The sequence below is a fragment of the Rana temporaria genome, chromosome 8 (assembly GCF_905171775.1).
Source record: "Rana temporaria chromosome 8, aRanTem1.1, whole genome shotgun sequence".
NCBI classification, from domain to species: domain Eukaryota; kingdom Metazoa; phylum Chordata; class Amphibia; order Anura; family Ranidae; genus Rana; species Rana temporaria.
The window spans coordinates 49389282-49409315 of record NC_053496.1 but is presented as its reverse complement, the minus strand read 5'-3'; the positions used below and the strand labels follow the sequence as shown (position 1 = coordinate 49409315).

At 48.6% G+C, this 20034-nt stretch overlaps 1 protein-coding gene across 3 annotated transcripts in view; it reads right to left on the bottom strand.

Annotated features, from left to right (window-relative positions):
- The window catches only part of LOC120946917 (ovostatin-like), a 136150-nt gene that overhangs the window by 96907 nt on the left and 19209 nt on the right, over window positions 1-20034 (bottom strand). For all 3 annotated transcript variants that reach the window (XM_040361741.1, XM_040361740.1, XM_040361739.1), the window contains exons 9-10: window positions 11452-11578; window positions 1132-1246 (exon numbers count right to left, since the gene is read on the bottom strand). In XM_040361741.1, the coding sequence (XP_040217675.1) occupies window positions 1132-1246; window positions 11452-11578 (242 nt within the window). The remainder of the gene's footprint in view (window positions 1-1131; window positions 1247-11451; window positions 11579-20034) is intronic.

The window sequence follows — 20034 nt, the reverse complement described above, 5'->3', positions numbered from 1 at the left end:
ACGACGGAAAAAAATGCGCCGGGCCGACGTACGTTCGTGGATCGCCGTAAATAGCAAATTTGCATACTCGACGCGGATTTCGACGGGAACGCCAACTAGCGGCCCGCGAAAAATTGCAGCTTAGATCCGATGGCGTACGAAGACGTACGCCTGTCGGATCTAGCCGAGATGCCGTTGTATCTTGTTTTGAGGATTCAAAACAAAGATACGACGCAGGAATTTTAAAATTACGCCGGCGTATCAGTAGATACGCCGGCGTACTCGCTTTGTGGATCTGCCCCATAGTCTATAAAACTCACTAAAGAACCAGTTGGGACCTATTTTTTGCCCTCTTGTATGTATATACTAGACTGTATATGTATATATATATATATATATATATATATATATATATATATATATATATATATATATATATATATATATATATATATATATATGTATGTATGTATGTATGTATGTATGTATGTATGTATGTATGTATGTATGTATGTATGTATATATATATATATATATATATATATATATATATATATATATATATATATATATATATATATATATATATATATTAAATACACTTACTAACTAACCAGTCTGCCTAATCTAGCTCAATCTATCTCCGTCCACAGTCACACAAGTATACACAGCCGCTATGTAAGCAGCCTTATATAGTGTGGGGCGTGGACTTAGTCCCCCTGAGCCATGATTGGCCAAAGGCACCCTCCCTTTGGCCAATTATGGCTATCGCAGCAGAGTGCACTGTGATTGGCCAAAGCATGCAGGTCAGGTGCATGCTTTGGCCAACCATCAGACATCAATACACTGAAATCTCGCAGTGCATTATGGGGCGTTCTGCGCCCCTCGAATTTGGCGCAAACGACCCATAATATTCGCTGTTCGGAGAAAGGGCGAACACCCGATGTTCAAGCTCACCCCTACAAAAAATACATCAGAAGTCCTGGTATTGGGGTAATGTTAGTGGAGTGTGGATGGAGTCTCCCCTGAATATCATGCACAGTAGCCCAACATGTGTGTTCATCAACAAGCATTTTCAGTAGGAGGCCATAGCCGTTTTTTTCTGTTTGCAGCAGATTTACTTTAAATTGGAACAAAAGAGGTAGACATTACCTGTCCCGTTTTCTTTCATTGTAATGTCACACGTGAGATAATTTAAAAGTCCTGAAAATGGTAATTTAAATTGATCCAGGTCTAGGGATTCACTGAACGTGCCGTTCTCATCCAGCTGCAAGGACAAAGTAGAAGTTAGTGTTTTAAAGACATAAAGCAAGCCAAGTCAGCCCTACTTATAGTGATCATTTTGGTTGGACTGACTCGCTTTAAAGGTAAATTACTAAAATATTGTGGCCCGAGTAACAAAAAAGTATTAGTTTATATACAGTAATTGAGGTTATAACAATAATTATTACTAATAAACATATAAATATTTCAGAAGATTGTCAGAGTAGGGATAGGTGTGTTGTATTCTCTCCCTGTCAGAGCAGATATGTCAGCCTTTCAGTTTACATAACGCCCAACATTTTGAGATGGGAATGAGGGACACCTACTAGGAAACGTATGTAGGCATAGGACACACCCCCTTAAAGGGGAAATAACCCCCCTAAAAAAGGTTAATTAAATCCACAAGTCCTTTTTATTTACCACTACTATTCCTTTATATTGGCTTTTAAAATTTAAAAATGCAGCAATTTAGAATTTGGATGAAAGGTTTAGCACTGGGAAACACTTTTTGAAATATAAAAAGTGCATTTTATATACAATTATATAGATCCGACCAAAATGAGGGACAACTGAGGAGGAAAGAGGGACAGAGGGACATTGCTCCAAATCAGGGACAGTTCCTCGAAATCAGGGACAGTTGGGAGCTATGAGTTTATGGTGAACAGCTGGATGGGGCTGTTCACATGCAGTTCAGCATACGTCCCAACTTTCTAAGATGGGAATGAGGCACACCTATTAGCAAAAGTATGCAGGTATAGGGCATGCACCCATGCCACACCCCCTTAACCACTTAAGGACCGCCTCCAGCACATATACATCGGCAGAATGGCACGGCTGGGCACAAGCACGTACAGGTACGTCCTCTAAGTGCCCAGCCGTGGGTCGCAGGCGCGCGCCCGCGACCCGGTCCGAAGCTCCGTGACCGCGGGACCCGCGGACCCGATCGCCGCTAGAGTCCCACGATCGGCCCCCGGAGCTGAAGAACGGGGAGAGCTGTGTGTAAACACAGCTTCCCCGTTCTTCACTGTGGTGCCGTCATTGATCGTGTGTTCCCTTTTATAGGGAAACACAATCAATGACGTCACACCTACAGCCACACCCCCCTACAGTTAGAAACACAAATGAGGTCATACTTAACCCCTTCAGTGTCCCCTTGTGGTTAACTCCCAAACGGCAATTGTCATTTTCACAGTAAACAATGCATTTTTAATGCATTTTTTGCTCTGAAAATGACAATGGTCCCAAAAATGTGTCAAAATTGTCCGAAGTGTCCGCCATAATGTCGCAGTCAGGAAAAAAAAACACTGATCGCCGCCATTAGTAGTAAAAAATGTTTTTTTATAAAAATGCAATAAAACTATCCCCTATTTTGTAAACGCTATAAATTTTGCGCAAACCAATCGATAAACGCTTATTGCGATTTTTTTACCAAAAATAGGTAGAATAATATGTATCGGCCTAAACTGAGGAAAAACATTTTTTTATATATTTTTGGGGATATTTATTATAGCAAAAAGTAAAAAATATTGAATTTTGTTCAAAATTGTCGCTCTATTTTTGTTTATAGCACAAAAAATAAAAACCGCAGAGGTGATCAAATACCGCCAAAAGAAAGCTCTATTTGTGGGGAAAAAAGGACGCCAATTTTGTTTGGGAGCCACGTCGCATGACCACGCAATTGTCAGTTAAAGCGACGCAGTGCCGAATCGCAAAAACTGACCAGGTCCTTTAGCTGCCTAAAGGTCCGGGTCTTAAGTGGTTAAAGGAGAATTATAAAAGAAAAAAAAAAAAAAAAGATTGGTTAAACCCATAAGTGCTTTTTTTTTAACCAGTACTATTCCCTTATATTGACTTTTGAAATTTACTAATGTAGCAATTTAGAAATTGGGTGAAAGTTTTAGCACTGGGAAACACTTCTTGGCAGATAATTTGTGCATTACTATACTATATAGTATATACAATATCGCTCAGAATAAAATGAGGGACAAATGAGGAGGAAGGGGGGATAGGGCTTTGTTCCAAATCGGGGACAGCATCAAAATCAGGGACTGTTGGGACCTATGCAGTTTAGTTTTGCTTTTGGCTCAAATGTAATCATTATGCCACCTTTTGTCTCCAGTGGTAACTAATTAGGCAGTACAGCAAAAAAATTCATAAAAATTCCATATATCTCAATTTTTATACAATCTGTCTTTCTATAGATTCTTACAATTCCTATTATTTATCTGGCAAAACATATTGAATACCATATATAGGCAGTCCTCGAGTTACAAACATTTGACTTACATAAGACTCACACTTACAAATGGAGGCAGCTGCTCCCTGAAACCGTTGGGCAGCCATCTTGCTGCTCACCGCATTTTGGCACTTACTGTCCAGCAGACCTGTCAGCAATCCCACTCTGCATGGCCAGTTAACCCTTCCCTATACTATCCAAAACTTAAAAATATTTATTTGGCTGGAGTTACATTTAAAAAATGTACCTGTTCCACCTTACATACAAATTTAACTTAAGAACAAACCTACATAACCTATCTTGTTTATAACCCTGAGACTGCCTGTATTAGAGTTTGAATCTCAAAGGTTTTTAATGGCATCTGCAGGCATGTACTGGCCATCGGGACTACCAGAAGTTTCCCGGTGGGCCAATGGCTCAGTGGCAGCGGAGGTAGAGCAAATCCTGTCCACAAATAAGCTAATCTGCTGCTGTGCAGCTGTTTAGGAAAAAAACGTTTCCGGGCTCCTTTGTTCAGTAGGGGCCAGATCACAGAAAGCAGACTGCTTTCTGTCCCCCGGCCCCCACTGAACACAGGGGAGACCCTGAGAAGTTATTTTTCTAAACAGTTACACAGCGGGAGTCGGGAGATTAGCTGATTGGTGGCTCCAACCGCCTCCCCCAGTTTCCTCCAGCCCTAGTTACCCAGCTCTGTGGTGCCGAGGAGGAAGGGAGAGAACCAGATGTACCAGCAGTGCGCAGCTGGTCCCGGGCTCCTAGCTCCAGAGGAACCACCTGAGGACAAGCACTGCACCCGGGACCTAGATAGAAGAAGCTGTGCAGACCAGGTACTGGGGGGGGGGGGGACTAACAATGATGGGCACTTATGAGGCTGCACTGATGGGCACTGATCAGACTGCATTAATGGGCACTGGTGTGGCTATGCCCTGTCCCATGCCCAATAGTGGAATGTTTTTACTTCTGATTTTTTGCGCAATTGTGTATAGTTTATATATACTGTTTTTGTGTGTGTTCGCAAAATTAAAGTGGGCCAGTCTGGATGAAGTCCTGGCCATCTGTGTCCCCTTATTTGTCCCGATGAGTGACCACTGTCACCGAGACAAAAACTTATAGAAGTCCAAAATTGTTTTGTCACTGGTAAAGCAGGTGAAGGGAAATCTTGCAACTGGGATACCTGTTGCAGGATCCATCCAAAATGGCCACAGAATAGGCTACAGTTGGCCAATAAGCTCATCCAACAAGTAGACATGGGCCCAGATTCAGGTACATTTGCACAATATTGCGGGGGAGCAGGGCAACGATTTTGCCCTGCGCCCCCGCAAATATTTTGCGCTGCCCTCGATTCACGGAGCAGTAGCTCTGTAAATTGCGAGGGCGCGCTGGCAAAATTGCCCGGCGTAAGTGCGCGCAATGTAAATGATCCCGCCGGACGTCATTTGCTTCAAAGTGAACGTGAATGGCGTCCAGCGCCATTCACAAATCACTTAAGCAAACAACGTGAAATTCAAATTTCACGTCGCGGGACCGGCGGCTATACTTTAGCATTGGCTGCCCCTACTATTAGAAGGGGCAGCCTTGCACTAAAGTTGCCGTACGGAAACTCCGTACCTGGCTTGCGCAGGGCCCGCGCAAGTTTGTGAATCAGTGTTAGTATGCAATTTGCATACTACACGCTGATCACAATGGGAGTGCCCCCTAGCGGCCCACGCAAGAATGCAGCCTAAAATCTGCGTGGCATAAGAGCCTTATGCCGCGCAGATTTTAGGCTGCAGTCGGTGTAACGAGGTTCCTGAATCAGGAGCATTCGTTACACCGGCGCAAGTAAGCAATTGCGCCGTGTAACCTATGGTTACACGGGCGCAATTGCTTCTTGAATCTGGGCCACGGTCTCTTTGACCAGATTCAGATGCAAATAGCAATGCACAGGTGCCTTCAAGAATTAAGTATTTACATATTAGGGAAGTAAAAATGGAGAGTAGGAAAGAGACACAGCAGGCAAACTAATATCTCTGGCTTCTCCAAGATGGTTAGCATCTCATAGTTGCCTGTAGCCTTGACATTTGACTATCGCATAATCAATTCAAAAACCCTGATGAATTCAGCAGGCTTATTTGTATTCTGTAATAATCATTCCATGTGGGCGTGGTCTGGAGCTGCATGGAGTAAGACGTGCTGAGTGAGAGCTCCGCTCGTGGCTGATCCTTTGCATAAGAATCCTGGGGGAATCTTCCCTACCAACCGACCGCAGGCACATCCATCCCTACCCCCGACACTCGGGACCAACATGTCTCCCCCTAAGAGGCCCGGAACCCTCGCTAAACAGGATAAAAGCCGACATGGTGAGCGGGACACGGGGGAGGAAGATGGCGCCGCCATGCTTCAGGGGGGAGAGGATCGGCCTTCTGGTGATACCGCCCGGGTCCTGGAGGCTATCGCTGCCTGCCAAACCTCCCTCACCTCCCGGATCGAAGAGGTGAAGGTAGACATTTCCCATATGCGGCATGATATGCATAAGCTACGTGAACGGGTGTCGGAGACGGAGCGCAGGCTGGAACACGTGGAGGATGGCCTACACCCGCTCCAGGTCTCGGTGGAAAGTCTGCAACACCAGCTGCAAGCGGTGCTCTCCAAGCAGGACGATATGGAGAACCACCTTCGAAGGTGTAACTTACGTTTTGTGGGGCTCCCTGAGCGCTCTGAAGGAGTGGACCCCCCACCTACCTTGAAAACCTGCTCATCAAAACTTTTGGCAGAGAGGCCTTCTCCTCCACTTTCGTTGTGGAGCGCGCCCATCGCCTAGCCGCCAAGCCCCCTCCCGAAGGGGCACCCCCGAGGACCTTCATCGCTAAACTGCTCAACTACCGTGACCGTGATGCTGTCCTCAGGCTTACCCGTGAGAAGGGGAACATCCCTCTTGGTAACACCACCATTGCAGTCTATCCGGACTTCTCCTCGGAGGTACAGAAGAAAAGGGCGCGCTTCACGGAGGCAAAGCGGCAACTCCGAGTACACCACCTGCCGTACGCCATGCTTTTCCCTGCACGGCTCCGGGTCGTATGTGACGGTAAGGCTCAGTTCTTTGAGGATCCGCAGGCTGTTCTATCCTGGCTGGAGCGACGTGAGGGCGCCGGATCATCCCACACCTGAGTCCCCGTCCCCTGCATGAAGTGCTGGCTGTTCGTCCCGCAACACCTACCTTGGTACTTCTCCTTGGCATCGCTGCCCCTGCACCGCAGACTTCCTAACCGTGAGTTGGCCATGTTGCCTCCGGGCCTCCCCCTGCCCCCTCATCCTTGTTCACCCTGACGGCCAGCTCACCCCTCTCCTTACTCCCCCAGACACTGTTTCCCCTATCTTGAGCCACGGGCGGCTCACCCGCGCAGGTGTCCCATATAACCGGATACCCCCCTTGCACCGCTGCGTGCTCTTCAGTTTGGTCGCCCCCTTGACCGCGCTGGTTGCCCTGAACTTAGGGTAATGTCATCGCCCCTGGCAACCACCGCAAAGCCGAAGTTTCCCTGGCCGGCCCTTACCCCCAGACTTTTGGTGGGCGGTGGGGTGTTACACCTGCTATGCCGGTCCAGTGTTCCTGCAGGACTTGGTTCTTCTGCTGACCAAGAAGTTGTTATTTATGTTTTGTTTTTTTTCTTTTTTCCCTTACAAATGTCAATGTATCGCACAACTTTTATTGTATGTTTTTCTGTGCTCTTGCTCATGTTGGATGGTCCCTCCATTGCCCGGTGGGCCTCGCACCTCCCCCGGTCGGTCTCTGCTGGGACCCCCGGGGGACGTGTGACTTCCACCGGATACTCTGTGATTTTCCTATGTGCTCACTGTAGCTGTGTGGAGGCGTTGGTATGCCCCGAACTGTTGGCCGCCTCCCGGCTCCTGGGGGGGCGGTCCTGTTATCCCTGTTCTCATCGCATCTACCCATGGCATCCCTTAAGATAGTAACCTGGAACGTGCGCGGTCTGGGGGACCGCGTTAAACGTTTGGCAGTCCTTTCCCATTTGAAATCCCAACGTGCAGATATTTCCATCTTGTTAGAGACGCATTTGGTGGGGCAAAAACAGCTGGGCCTCAAAAAAGCCTGGGTGGGGTGGGTTTACCAGGCCCCCCACACCTCTAACTCCCGCGGGGTGGCGGTGCTGGTGGCAAGATCACAGCAATTCCTGCTCCACGAGTTGCAGTCAGACCCCCAGGGCCGCTACCTATTTCTGCATGCCACCATTGGAGGCCTTGAGATACTTCTCCTTGCCTTCTATATCCCTCCCCCCTTTCAATTTGAGGCCCTTCAGCGGGGGGTAGCTTACATGGCTCTGCATCCCTCAGTACCTGCCGTTTGGGCAGGTGACTTTAATATGGTCATTTCCCCGTCCCTGGACAGATTGGGTCCAAGCGCCCCGGTGGGTCCCTCGCCGGGGATCACTAGATTTGGTAGGTTTCTATCTGAATTTGCCCTAACCGACACCTGGCGACATAGGCACCCGACTCAACTAGAATTCTCCTGTTTCACCCCCTCCCGCGCAGTGATGTCCCGCATAGACCTTATCCTTGTAACCCCCTCCCTTCTCCCACATCTCTCCGAAGTAGGATTTGACTCTAGGTCACTTTCCGATCACTCCCCGTACTGGGTCAAACTTAAGCTCCCGTTGCCCCCCGTAGCCCAGACCTGGCGCCTTAATCCCTTCTGGCTGAGAGTCCTCCCTGACCTGGACTCCGTCGGGGCTGAGTGGGACCGCTTCTTTACTACAAATGATGGTTCCGCCACGGCGGGTCCTGTTTGGGAGGCGTTTAAGCTCCACGTGCGCATGATCCTATCCTTTCGCATTAACAGACACAAGGCCTCGTCCAGGTCGCTACTCCGCCAGGCGGAGGAGCGGCTTGGGACTCTCGAGCGGGCTTTCCGTGCCGACCCGTCGGATAATACCGCTTCCCAACTTCGACTACAGATTAGGCTAACGGACCAACTGCACCTTGAAAAAGCGCGTCAGGGAATCTTTTTCAGTAAACAGCGTATGTACGAACATGGTGAGCGAGCCGGTCGGCTCCTTGCCTATATGGCACACCTGGAACACAAGCCCCCTGTGGTTGTGTCCCTCCGTGCGGCGTGCGGGGCTCTACTATCGGACCCTGACCAGGTGGCTGACGAATTTAGGTCGTTCTACTCACAGCTGTACACCTCCACCTCACAACATACCGCGGAGGAGCTCTCCGCCTTTCTGCGGGATGTCACCTTCCCCACGTTATCTGCGGATCAGGTATTGATGCTGGAAGCTCCCATCACCGCTGTATGTGTGGAGACAGCCATGGCAAGCCTCCCCACCTCTAAAACCCCGGGCTCCGACGGGCTTCCCCTCGAATTCTACAAGCACTTTCAGGGCACTCTTGTTCCTAGACTGTGCGCGCTTTACAATCATGTCTTTGACACGGGCACGCTCCCCTCCACCATGTGCGAAGCTCTCATTGTTCTGATCCCTAAGCCTGGCAAGGACCCCTTGCTCCCCGAATCCTACCGCCCCATCTCACTCCTCCAACTGGATGTGAAAATCCTAGCCAAAATCCTCGCCCTGCGTCTCAATAAAATCATAACGAGCTTGATACACCCTGACCAGACCGGGTTCATGCCCAACAAAAACACTGCCTTTAACCTTCGCAGGCTGCACATGAATCTTCAGGCTCAGCATGCGGAGGTGGGCGCCAGAGTGGTAGTTAGCCTAGACGCTGCCAAGGCCTTCGATTCGGTCGAATGGGAGTACCTATGGGAGTGCCTCGGCAGATTCGGGTTCGGTCCCCGCTTTGTGAAGTGGCTTCAGCTTCTTTACCACGCCCCCACAGCGCGCATTAGAGTTAATGGTAGAACCTCCTCTCCTTTTCCCCTGTCTCGCGGCACTCGTCAGGGTTGTCCCGTTTCGCCTATGCTCTATGCCCTTGCCGTGGAGCCCCTTAGTATAGCCCTGCGCTGTCATCCTGGGATCAAAGGGTTGCGTTGCGGTCGGGTTAATGAGCTTCTCAGCCTATACGCCGACGACATGCTCCTCTACCTATCGGATGCGGGTCCTTCGCTTCAAACAGCTCTCCAAGTTATATCACAGTTCGGGGAATACTCGGGTTTGCAGATCAATTGGTCTAAGTCCCACATCCTTCCCCTGGACCTCGGCCCTCCCACTGCGGCGCAGGCGGCCCTCCCGCTAGTGCGAACGGACGTCATTAAGTACCTGGGTGTCCTTGTCACTAGGTGCCCCCAAGACTATATACGCCTCAATATTGAGCCATTATTCCATACTCTGAAAACCAAAACACAAGCATGGTCCCGCCTCCCCCTCTGAGTTATGGGCCGCATAAGCCTAGTTAAAATGATTCTCCTCCCTAAGCTGCTCTACACCTTCTGGCACGCCCCGCTGTATATCCCCCCCCGTATTTTTAAATCCATGGAATCCATTATCAACTCGTTTATATGGGGCTCCTCCAGGCACAAGCTGCCGTGGCGGGTTCTGAAGTGCCCCTCCAGTCAAGGCGGCGCTTCGGTCCCCGATCTGTTCCTCTACTACGTGGCATCCCAGCTCTCCCACTTTTACTATATTCACCACTCGGACAGGGGGCGCTACCTGGCCATGGTCTGCTCTAAGGCCCCTGGCCCGGTCTCGCACCCCTTTCAGATCCTTTTCTGTATACCCCGCGGCCTCCGACGGACAGGTGACAGGAGTCAAATACTCTTCCACCACCGTAAAATATGGCATACTGCCCTGTCGGTCGGTGAAGCTCCGTCCCCGCACTCCCACACACCCCTCTGGGATAATCCTCTCCTGCCCGAGCTGGCCACGGTCCCAGACCGTGGTCTTTGGATTAGGAGCGGAATTATCTACCTCACACACGTCGTTGCCAACGGCTCGGTCAGGACTTTTCAGTCTCTCAAAGACACCCATTCCCTAGCTAACCATATGCTCTTTAGGTATCTTCAACTCCGTCATGCACTTTCCACTCAGTTCGGTACTGACATCCCAGTGCTTGAGATCCCGCTGCCTGTTGACATTGTGTTGGGTTCAGACCCCAAGAAACTGATTTCACAACTTTATTTATACCTCCTCGCACCCTCGGCGACTGCCACTCTCCAGCGGACAAAGTCCCGTTGGGAATCCGATCTGGGAGCGGTGTCGGTGGAGGACTGGGACGAAGTCCTTATTAATTGCAGATTAGTCTCCCCCAAAATCTCCGACCGCCTTACCCAACTCTACATCCTACACCAGTCGTACCTCACTCCATACCGAATCTCGAAGTTTAGGCCGGGTAGTAATCCAAACTGCCCAGGCTGTGATTTCCCCAATGCCTCCTTTTCCATCTCATCTGGGACTGTCCCTGTGTGAAAGGGTTTTGGACCCAGGTGGTCCAATTTCTCCACGATCGTATGGGCTCCCCACTCTCTCTAAGCCCTCGCCAATGCTTACTTGGGCTCTTTTCGCTGTCTGAGGCCGAGAAGTATCTTAATGTCTTTCTGCAAGAGACATTGTTCCTGGCCAGGCTTCAGATAGCGAAAACGTGGATGCGAGGCCCCCCCCCCTACCCTTCAGCAATGGATCAGAGCTGTTAATGCTCCTCTGCCTTATAAAAAGCTTCTCTATGTTCACAGGGGTTGTCCCGACAAATATCATAAGGTCTGGGACAGATGGTTGGGTGAAGCCTCCACCTGTGTTTCTCCAGATGAATAAAGTCCTGTATTATTTCCTTTTCCATACATCTAGAACCCGACCTGTATGCTTGCTTTATCCCCGATTGTGTTCTGCAATTGCACAGATGATTAGCCCTTTATTTTACTGTGACTACTGTATCTATACGTATGATAATGACATTGTATTTTATCCTTGCTTGTGGTGCATGTTGCACCGTTTTACACCCCTTTTTTTTGTAACTCGTTTATATTATGCTCAATAAACGACGTTTTGATTTAAAAAAAAATAATCATTCCATGTAATCACCTCTCTTGTAAACTCTTGGCAGATGTCATTAATACCCCGAAAGCAGTTGGCTTCGTTTCCATATTTAGGTACAGTTCTGCAGCACCGGACTACGACAGTGCCTGGTACAGGCTCCCCATATATGTACCTGGAAAATGGAAGAATATATAAGCATTTGTGAGGAGGGAAAGTATTAAACAGTACAGCACATGTAAATACAATGGGCCAGATTCAGATACAATGGCGTAGCTTTTGGCCGGCGTGGCGCATCCCATTTGCACTACGCCGACGTAACATAGTGAGGCAAGTACAGAATTCACAAAGCACTTGCTCCCTAAGTTACGTCGGCGTAGCGAAAATGGCCCGGCGTAAACCCGCCTAATTCAAATTAGGCAGGTAGTGGGCGTGCTACATGTAAAGTAACCATGACCCCATGTAAATGAGGGCCGTTGGTACGGCGCATGCGCATGCATGCTCAGAATCACGTCGAAAATACTCAATGCTTTCGACGTGAACGTAACCTACGCCCAGCCCCTTTCACGTACGCTTACGCAAACGACGTAAAATACGACGGCTGTTCCGTCGTCCATACCTTGCATGGGCTGCGACACCTAGAGAGGCGTTTTATCATTACGCCGACGTATGTCTTACGTAAACGGCGTAGCTTACTGCGACGGGCGTACGTACGTTCGTGAATCAGCGTATCTTGTTCATTTGCTCATTTAGCGGCCAGCGTAAATGGGCAGCCAAGATACGACGACGTAGGAGACTTACGTTGGTCGTATCTTGGCCAAATTCAGGCGTATCTGGTTTCCAGAATACGCCTAAAGATACGACGGCGCGCATTCAGACTTACAACGGCGTATCTACTGATACGCCGTCGTAAGTCTCTCTGAATCCAGCCCAATGTTTCAGACTTATGTTCTAATATTGATCCTGTAAGATAGGTCCGGTTTGTTCTAGAACAAGAAGACCAGTGCAGTTATTACTGGTGTTCAGTGGCGGAATTATAGGGGTCGCTGAGGTCGCCATTGCGACCGGGCCCCTTGCTGCATGGGGCCTTCGAGGGCCCCCTGTATACTACAGTGCTTTGGAGGAGCGAAAATGAGCTCCCCGATCCCAAGCCGAGCTGTAATCTGCACTGTGCGGGGAGCTCATCACATTCATTACAAAGTGAAAGTGAACGTGTGTGCTCTTTGTCTCCCCCTACAGTGCAGTACCCGGCAGGAAGAGCTGCTAAGGTAAAAGACTGCCGTTTTTTATCTACTGTGTGTGTTTGCATGTGTATCTATGTGTTCATGTGTGTGTGTTCATGTTTATGTATTCATGTGTGCGTGTTAATGTTTATGTGTTCATGTGTGTGTGCTCATGTTTGTGTGCTCATGTTTGTGTGCTCATGTGTGTGTGCTCATGTGTGTGTGTGTGTGTGTGTGTGTGTGTGTGTGTGTGTGTGTGTGTGTGTGTTCATGTGTGTGTGTGTGTGTTTGTGTGTTTGTGTTCATGTGTGTGTGTGTGTGTGTGTTCATGTGTGTGTGTGTGTGTTCATGTGTGTGTTCATGTGTGTGTGTGTGTTCATGTGTGTGTGTGTGTGTTCATGTGTATGTGTTCATGTGTGTGTGTTCATGTGTATGTGTTCATGTGTGTGTGTTCATGTGCCTGTGCATATGTGTGTAAGTGAGTGTGCATGCCATGTGTGTATGAATGTGTGTGTGCATGTATGTGAGTGTGCATGTATGTGTTAGTAGCGGTGCGTCCCCTCTCTCCAGCCACCCCCTGGCTGCGTTTGATGGCACAGTCACTGTGGCGGAATTATCAGGGTCGTGACAGTCGCAGTTGCGACTGGGCCCTGTAATTTTGCCAAGTCTGGGGGGCCAGCCACCCGTCCGTGTGAGACATCTGCCTGACTGTCAGTGTGTTCTGTTGGCTTATACAGAAGGGAGAATGCAGCTGAGGCAGCACACAGAGATGTAGGTAGGCAAGGCGGGGCAGACCCTGACAACAAATGAGAGATGGCGGGGGAGGAGCTTTCCCCTCTGCGGCTTCGTGTTTAGTTGGAGTACTTACCCGGCTCCCATGTGAGGCAAGGCATCCTTGTGGGAGAAGAAGGCACGGTGAAGGTCAGACCCGTGACAGAACAGAAGTCAATAGGAATTCGCGGGGAATCGATTAATTCTTTGACTGACGGTAAGTCAATTAAGTGACAGAGGCAGAGCTCAGCAATCGATGCCAACCTTCACCACCTGTGCCTCTTACTGATCCCAGGCATCCCCCCACCACTGATCTCATCCCTATCCCCGCATTACTTCTACAACAGAGGTGATGGGGGGTATAGGGATGAGATCAGTGATGGGGGGATGCCTGGGATCAGTAAGAGGCATAGGTGGTGGTGGGAGAGGATGGCACCGCCACCGCAGCCACCCCCCCTCAAGTAGCACCGCAGCCACCCCCCTCAAGTAGCACCGCAGCCACCCCCCCTCAAGTACCACTCCTGCCACCCCCCTCAAGTACCACCGCTGCACCCCCTCAAGTACCACCGCTGCCACACCCCTCAAGTACCACTGCTACCCCCCCTCAAGTACCACCACTGGTACTTGAGGGGGGGTGGCTGTGGTGGTACTTGAGGGGGTGGTAGCAGTGATACGTGGTAGCGGTGATACTTGAGGGAGTTGGTAGTGGTGGTACTTGAGGGGGGTTGGCAGTGGTGGTGCCATCCTCTCCCACCACCACCTGTGCCTCTTACTGATCCCATCCCCCCACCACTGATCTTATCCCTATCCCCCTATTACTTCAACAACAGAGGTAATAGGGGTGATAGGAATGAGATCAGTGGTGGGGGGGATGGGACCCCTAAGAGGCACGGGTGGTGGTGGGAGAGGATGGCACCAACACTGCCGCCGCAGCCACCCCCCCCCCTCAAGTACCACCGCTGGTACTTGAGGGGGGGTTAAAGGGGTGATACTTGAGGGAGGTGGCAGCGGTGGTACTTGAGGAGGGGTGGCAGTGGTGGTTCCATCCTCTCTCACCACCACCCGTGCCTCTTACTGATCTCATCCCACCACTGATCTCATCCCTATCCCCCTTTTACTTCTACAACAGAGGTAGGGATGAGATCAGTAAGAGGCAAAGGTGGTGGTGGGAGAGGATGGCACCATCACTGTCGCCGCAGACACCCCCCCCCCCCCCCCCTCAAGTGAAATCAGAAACAGTGTTGTTTACTTTGTTGTACAGTGTAAAAAAAATAAGTATCAAAATCAGGCTTTTCAGGGGGGGGGGGGGGGGGGCCTTCACGATTTCTTGCACCGGGGCCCTGAAGTCTCTAGTTACGCCACTGCTGGTGTTGGAGCCAAAACGACCTATATAAACTGGAACACAGCCAGGACAGATTGCTGAGTAGCCTTCAGCTAGTTTCTGTTAACCTGTGACCTGACCTTCTGAATGATCCAGCTTAATTTGTGACTTGCTTTTGGACCCTTTCTTACTCATTCTGACTTCAGCCTGCCTGCTTGATTGAGTCAACTGTCCAGCTGTTACCAACCTCAGCTTGAATCCTCGCCTCTGATCCTGTCTCTTGAATTGGTACCCTTTCTGTGCCTGACCATTACCACCAACCTTGGCTTGAATTTAAATTTTTGATCCTGCTTTTGTCATGTACCAGGTTTGACCAGAACTGTGTGGCTAGAAACATAGGAACACCAAACACATATAAGTGAAAATATAATGATTTATTTAGGTAAGTGAATAATATAAATACAACCACCTCCAATCTGACACAGTGCAACAAACCAACCAACAGACAGAGACCCACAAATAACAACAGACAGATATGTACAATAAATGGGAAATGCCAGAATAATAAACAAACAATAGCCAGGCCAGGGTCATACACAGCAGATAGGCAGATGGACAAAGGGATATTCCATAAACATTAATGTTAGCCAGGCCAGGGTCATACACAGGGAGATCAGCAGATAGGGTAAGGAACACAGGACAGGGAGAGGATGGATGGGTCAGGAGAGGGAGACAGGATCAGGAACTCAGGTAGCAGATTTCAGGAACAGGTTCAGATAATCAGGCAGCAGGTACAGATCAGGGCACGAGGACGATACCAGGGAAAGGTGTGATTGCACTTGCTGGGTATTTATAGGAATGCCTGTAATTGGCCTCAAGTTACACCTGAGCGCAGAAGGTGCCGTTGGCTCCACACTGCCGGGATCCATTCACTGGTGGACGCCAGTACTGCGGCCCAAGGATGACATAATACCAGAAGGGAGAAATTCAAAACTGTCAGGAGACACCTGCTGGTGGATCTCAGTTCTGCACACCAAATGATAGATATTACCAGCGAATGGAACCTTTCCTGACAGCTTTTCTGAATTGATTCCTTTACCGCCTGACGATTGCAAAAGTTGGCTTTAATTCCCAACTCTGATCCTGTCTCCTGAAGTAATTCCTTTACTGTCTGACTATTACAAACTTTGTCTTTCATTCCCAACTCTGATCCCTTCTAATGTATTGGTACCCTTACTGCCTGATAATTACCACCAACCTTTAATTTCCAACCTTACCTTCTGAACCCTACCTTCTCAACTTTATTAACCTTACCTTACCAACCTTAGCTTTAATCCTCGACTCTGATCCTGGCTCCTGAATTGGTTCTTTTATTTTCTGACTTTTACCAACTTTGGCTGAATTCCCAAGTCCAGTCTTGTCTGCTGAATTGATTCCTTTACTCCCTGAGCACTACCAACTTTGGCTTGAATTCCCAACTTTGATCCTGTCTTCTGAGCGGGTACCTTTCTGCTCGGCTGTTACCAACCTCAGTTTGTATCATGTCTAGGTTCCTGTCACCTGCTCTTGTACAGCAATGTTCCTGCATCTGGTTCCTATCCAGGGGTCTACATGTCAACCTCGACAGATCTTGTGTTGCCTGTAATGCCAGCACTCCTGCCACTCCATGTTCTTTCATTCCCTGTTGTCACCTCCTGGAGTGTTAGACAGGTACAACAACGGCCCCATCACCAAGATTCTGAAATCTCCTTATCATTCACACTGTTAATATATACATGGTAAAGATTTACCACATATCCTACATCCTCCAGTCATGATCCCTTTATTACTACAGCCCCACCTTTCCATGAGAAACACGAACAGCAAGTATAGGAAACGCTCCTTCCTCTAGTCAATAGACTTGATTTTTTTTTTTTACTTTCCACTGCCATCTAAAGCCTTACACTTGTGTGGAAATACAGAACTTCAAGTCTTTCAAATGAAGTGTCTTACAATACTTAATGTGGGCACAAGGGATGATCGGATGGATTAATGCAAAATTAATTTCTTAGTGAAATTTTGTTGACGTGGAGACTCTCACATATACATTGTATATTCACATCGGTCTCTACCCTCAAGGAGCTTACAATCTAAGGTCCCTAACTTACATTAATATACTAGGGCCAATTTTAGACAGAAGCCAATTAACCTATCAGCATGTCTTTGGAGTGTGGGAGGAAGCCCACGCAGGCACAGGGAGAACATGCAAACTCAAGGCAGGTAGTGTCATGGTTGGGATTTGAACCAGCGACCCTTTTTACTGCTAGGCGAGAGTGCTACCCACTACACCACTGTGCCGCCCCAATATATATATTTAGAGGTGTGGGGGATTTTTATGGGATGTGTGAGTGCTTTGGCCCAAAAACAGATCCAGGGTAGTTTACGTGGACTTCTGTAACACTCAGAAGTCATTTAAAATCCACTGTACCCATAAGAACCACCAAAAACATTTAAAATTCAAATATTGGGGGTGATTTACTAAAACTTGTGCATCCAGAATCTGGTGCAGCTCTTGTGAAATGGACATGTTCTGTAGGCTCTGAAGAAGAGGGAAATCTTGAAACGCGTTAGCTGATATCTACAAGTATAGCGAATTTTGCATATGGACTTAAAGAGGAGTTCCAGCCTGGGAAAAAAAAGTTAAAAGTCAGCAGATACAAATACTGTAGCTTCTGACTTTTAACATATGGACACTTACCTGTCCAGGGAGCCTGCAATGTTGGCCCCCAGACAATTCTCAGATCGGCTGTCAGGTGCTGCTGCCACCATCTCCACTACAGGAAACCGTTTCCCTACTGTGCATGCGCAAAACGTGCTGTGCTTTCTAATTGGCCTGGGGGAGGAGGAAGGAGGAGGGGGCCGAACTTTCCGAGGGACGGCGCTGCAGCACTGTCTCCTGAAAGTGGGGACAGGGCCCTGTCAAAAACAGGTCCCTGTTCCCCGCTCCCCCTAAACGGTGCCAAGTGTGGCACCGTATGGAGGGAGGAAGCAAATAAGCGGAGGTTCTACTTTCGGGTGGACTCTCCTTTAAGCTGATGATTTTTATGATAAGGCTTTGACACAAGTACTGGTTTGTGAGTACATTCACCTTTATATTATTTCATTCAATAATAAAATGAATTGATGATAATGCACTAGGCCCCCACACCATCTGTTTCCTTTTTGTGCGTTCAGTATTTTTAGACGTCCCCAGTCTTTGGAAGGCATCAAGGTATGCACTATCCATGTACTGTAATACGCTGATATAGAAGTCTGTCACTGTGTTGGGACTTGCTGCACAGCGCAGGAGATTGATCATTGTGTTCTTTGCTGCAAATTAACAAATCAGCATCCAGTTTTTTTTTGTCAAAGCTTCATTGAACAAGCTGAAGTTTGAAGCCGATTGGTTACTGTGCACAGATGCTCCAGACTCAGGTTGGCTGTAGGTGACTGTAATGGAACCGCTTCCCACTCCGTTACATTGGTGGCAAGCAGTGGGATGCTTCCTGCAGTCTGGGACATCCATACTTCCACCGGGATCCAAGGTTTGTGTAGCAGGAGAGGACAGGTACAGATACCAGCTGCCATGAAAGAGGAATTCGGAAGGAGGATGCAAGAGATGCAGATACAGCACAGAGGACCAGTGCCAATGCAGATCCTGCTGGGATGGTATGATTCTGTCTGCTGCCAACTCTGGGAGGAAATGCTAGTCCGTGAGCTGCCTCAAAGGGGAAAAATTCTCCTCTCCATCCAGGAGCTGTTTTTGCGGGGAAAAACGCACAAGGAGCAGACAGCTAGGTTAAGCAGGCTAGTCTGGGCAGAGATGCGGTTGGATGAGAGCTACAGAGCCCTCCGGTGGCATGTATCCCAAATGTGCCCTTGGATAGCAGATGACAGTCCAATGGAAGGCTTTGGCTACGGCGGCCTGGCACTCTTGTACGGGAAGCTGTCAAGGGACCCCGACTTTGGGAAGGATCTGGAGTGGTGTTTGGAAGAAATCATGGGTTACAGAGAAGAGATGCTGAACATCTTGGAAGTTCTCTGGGCACTGGAATATATGGAGTTTCTGGCTGTTCAGGAATGGGAGCTGGAGATCGCCTACAGACAGCTGCTAGACACTGCTCAGCAGCAGGGCTGGTCTCCCTTTGCCTGGGATTCTCCAGATGTAGTGGCCGACAGTTCTGAAAGCCTGGCTGAATTGTCTGCAATAGGGCAGAGTAACAGTGTGCTTTTCCCATCTCCGCCCACAGCTATGGAAGCGGAGGTCTTATGGCAGATGCAGCAAGTTTTGACTCACCTTGACGATCCTGTTTCTGCACGGAACGATCTTGAATGGAGAAATGCGTCTGTCCAATGGCAGTTTAAGGGCTGGGGAGAAGAGGAAGCCGTCCTCATTCCTCAGCCACGAATCACAGAAAACAGGGATTTAATTGACTTTTCATCAGAGGATGTTATGGATGATAAGTCACCTGCCAAATTGTTAGCACTGGGCCCAAGGGCCACCAGCCCATGCCCTGGACTTTCAGCAATTCCAGAGGCTGGGGATTTAATAGACTTTTCTGTAGAGGAGGAACCACCTAGCGAACCTCCAGCAGAAGAGCTGGCATCAGGGCCTAACATCACTGAGCTCTGCCCATCACCAACTGCAGCTTTAGCCTCCCTGAAAGAAGAGGCAGCCTTTCTCCTGCACCACTGACAGGGACATGGAATTTTCTACCAGCAGCATCTGTGATGAAGAAGAAGTTCCAGTTTTGTTCCAGTTTTGTAACTGAGCTAGTCTCGTCTGGTTCTTGGTTGAAATATGTGGCTGTAATATCTGATATCTATGTTCAGACTGAAAGAAGCTACAAATTGAAGCACTCAAGCGGAGGAGTGTGGGTTGGATGACTCCATGACAGTGACCAACTGTTGGGCGAACCAGCACATTAAGAAGTATGTTTGTCAGAGAATAGATTGAAAAAAAAACAGTATGGAAGGTGCTACAGAAATACTTTTCCTTGTGGCATGTCTTCAATTTAGAACTAAGAAAATATACGAGGTCACATAACTTTCAGCCATTTTAATCCATTTAGAAATATGAGTGAATCTTGGATAAATGTTTAGAAATAGACCCCTAAGTGCCTGTTCTGCCCCACTTTTATGTATTTTTTATGTCTTGTATTGGATGAGGTTTGCATTTTCTGTGCTGACATCTAGTGGTGGTTTGGCCACTACAACAGGTTTACTAATGTGATTTTGATATCTTTCTCTGTCCTCCCCTCCTGTTTAGTGCTATTTGGTTTAGTATTGCCTACCCTC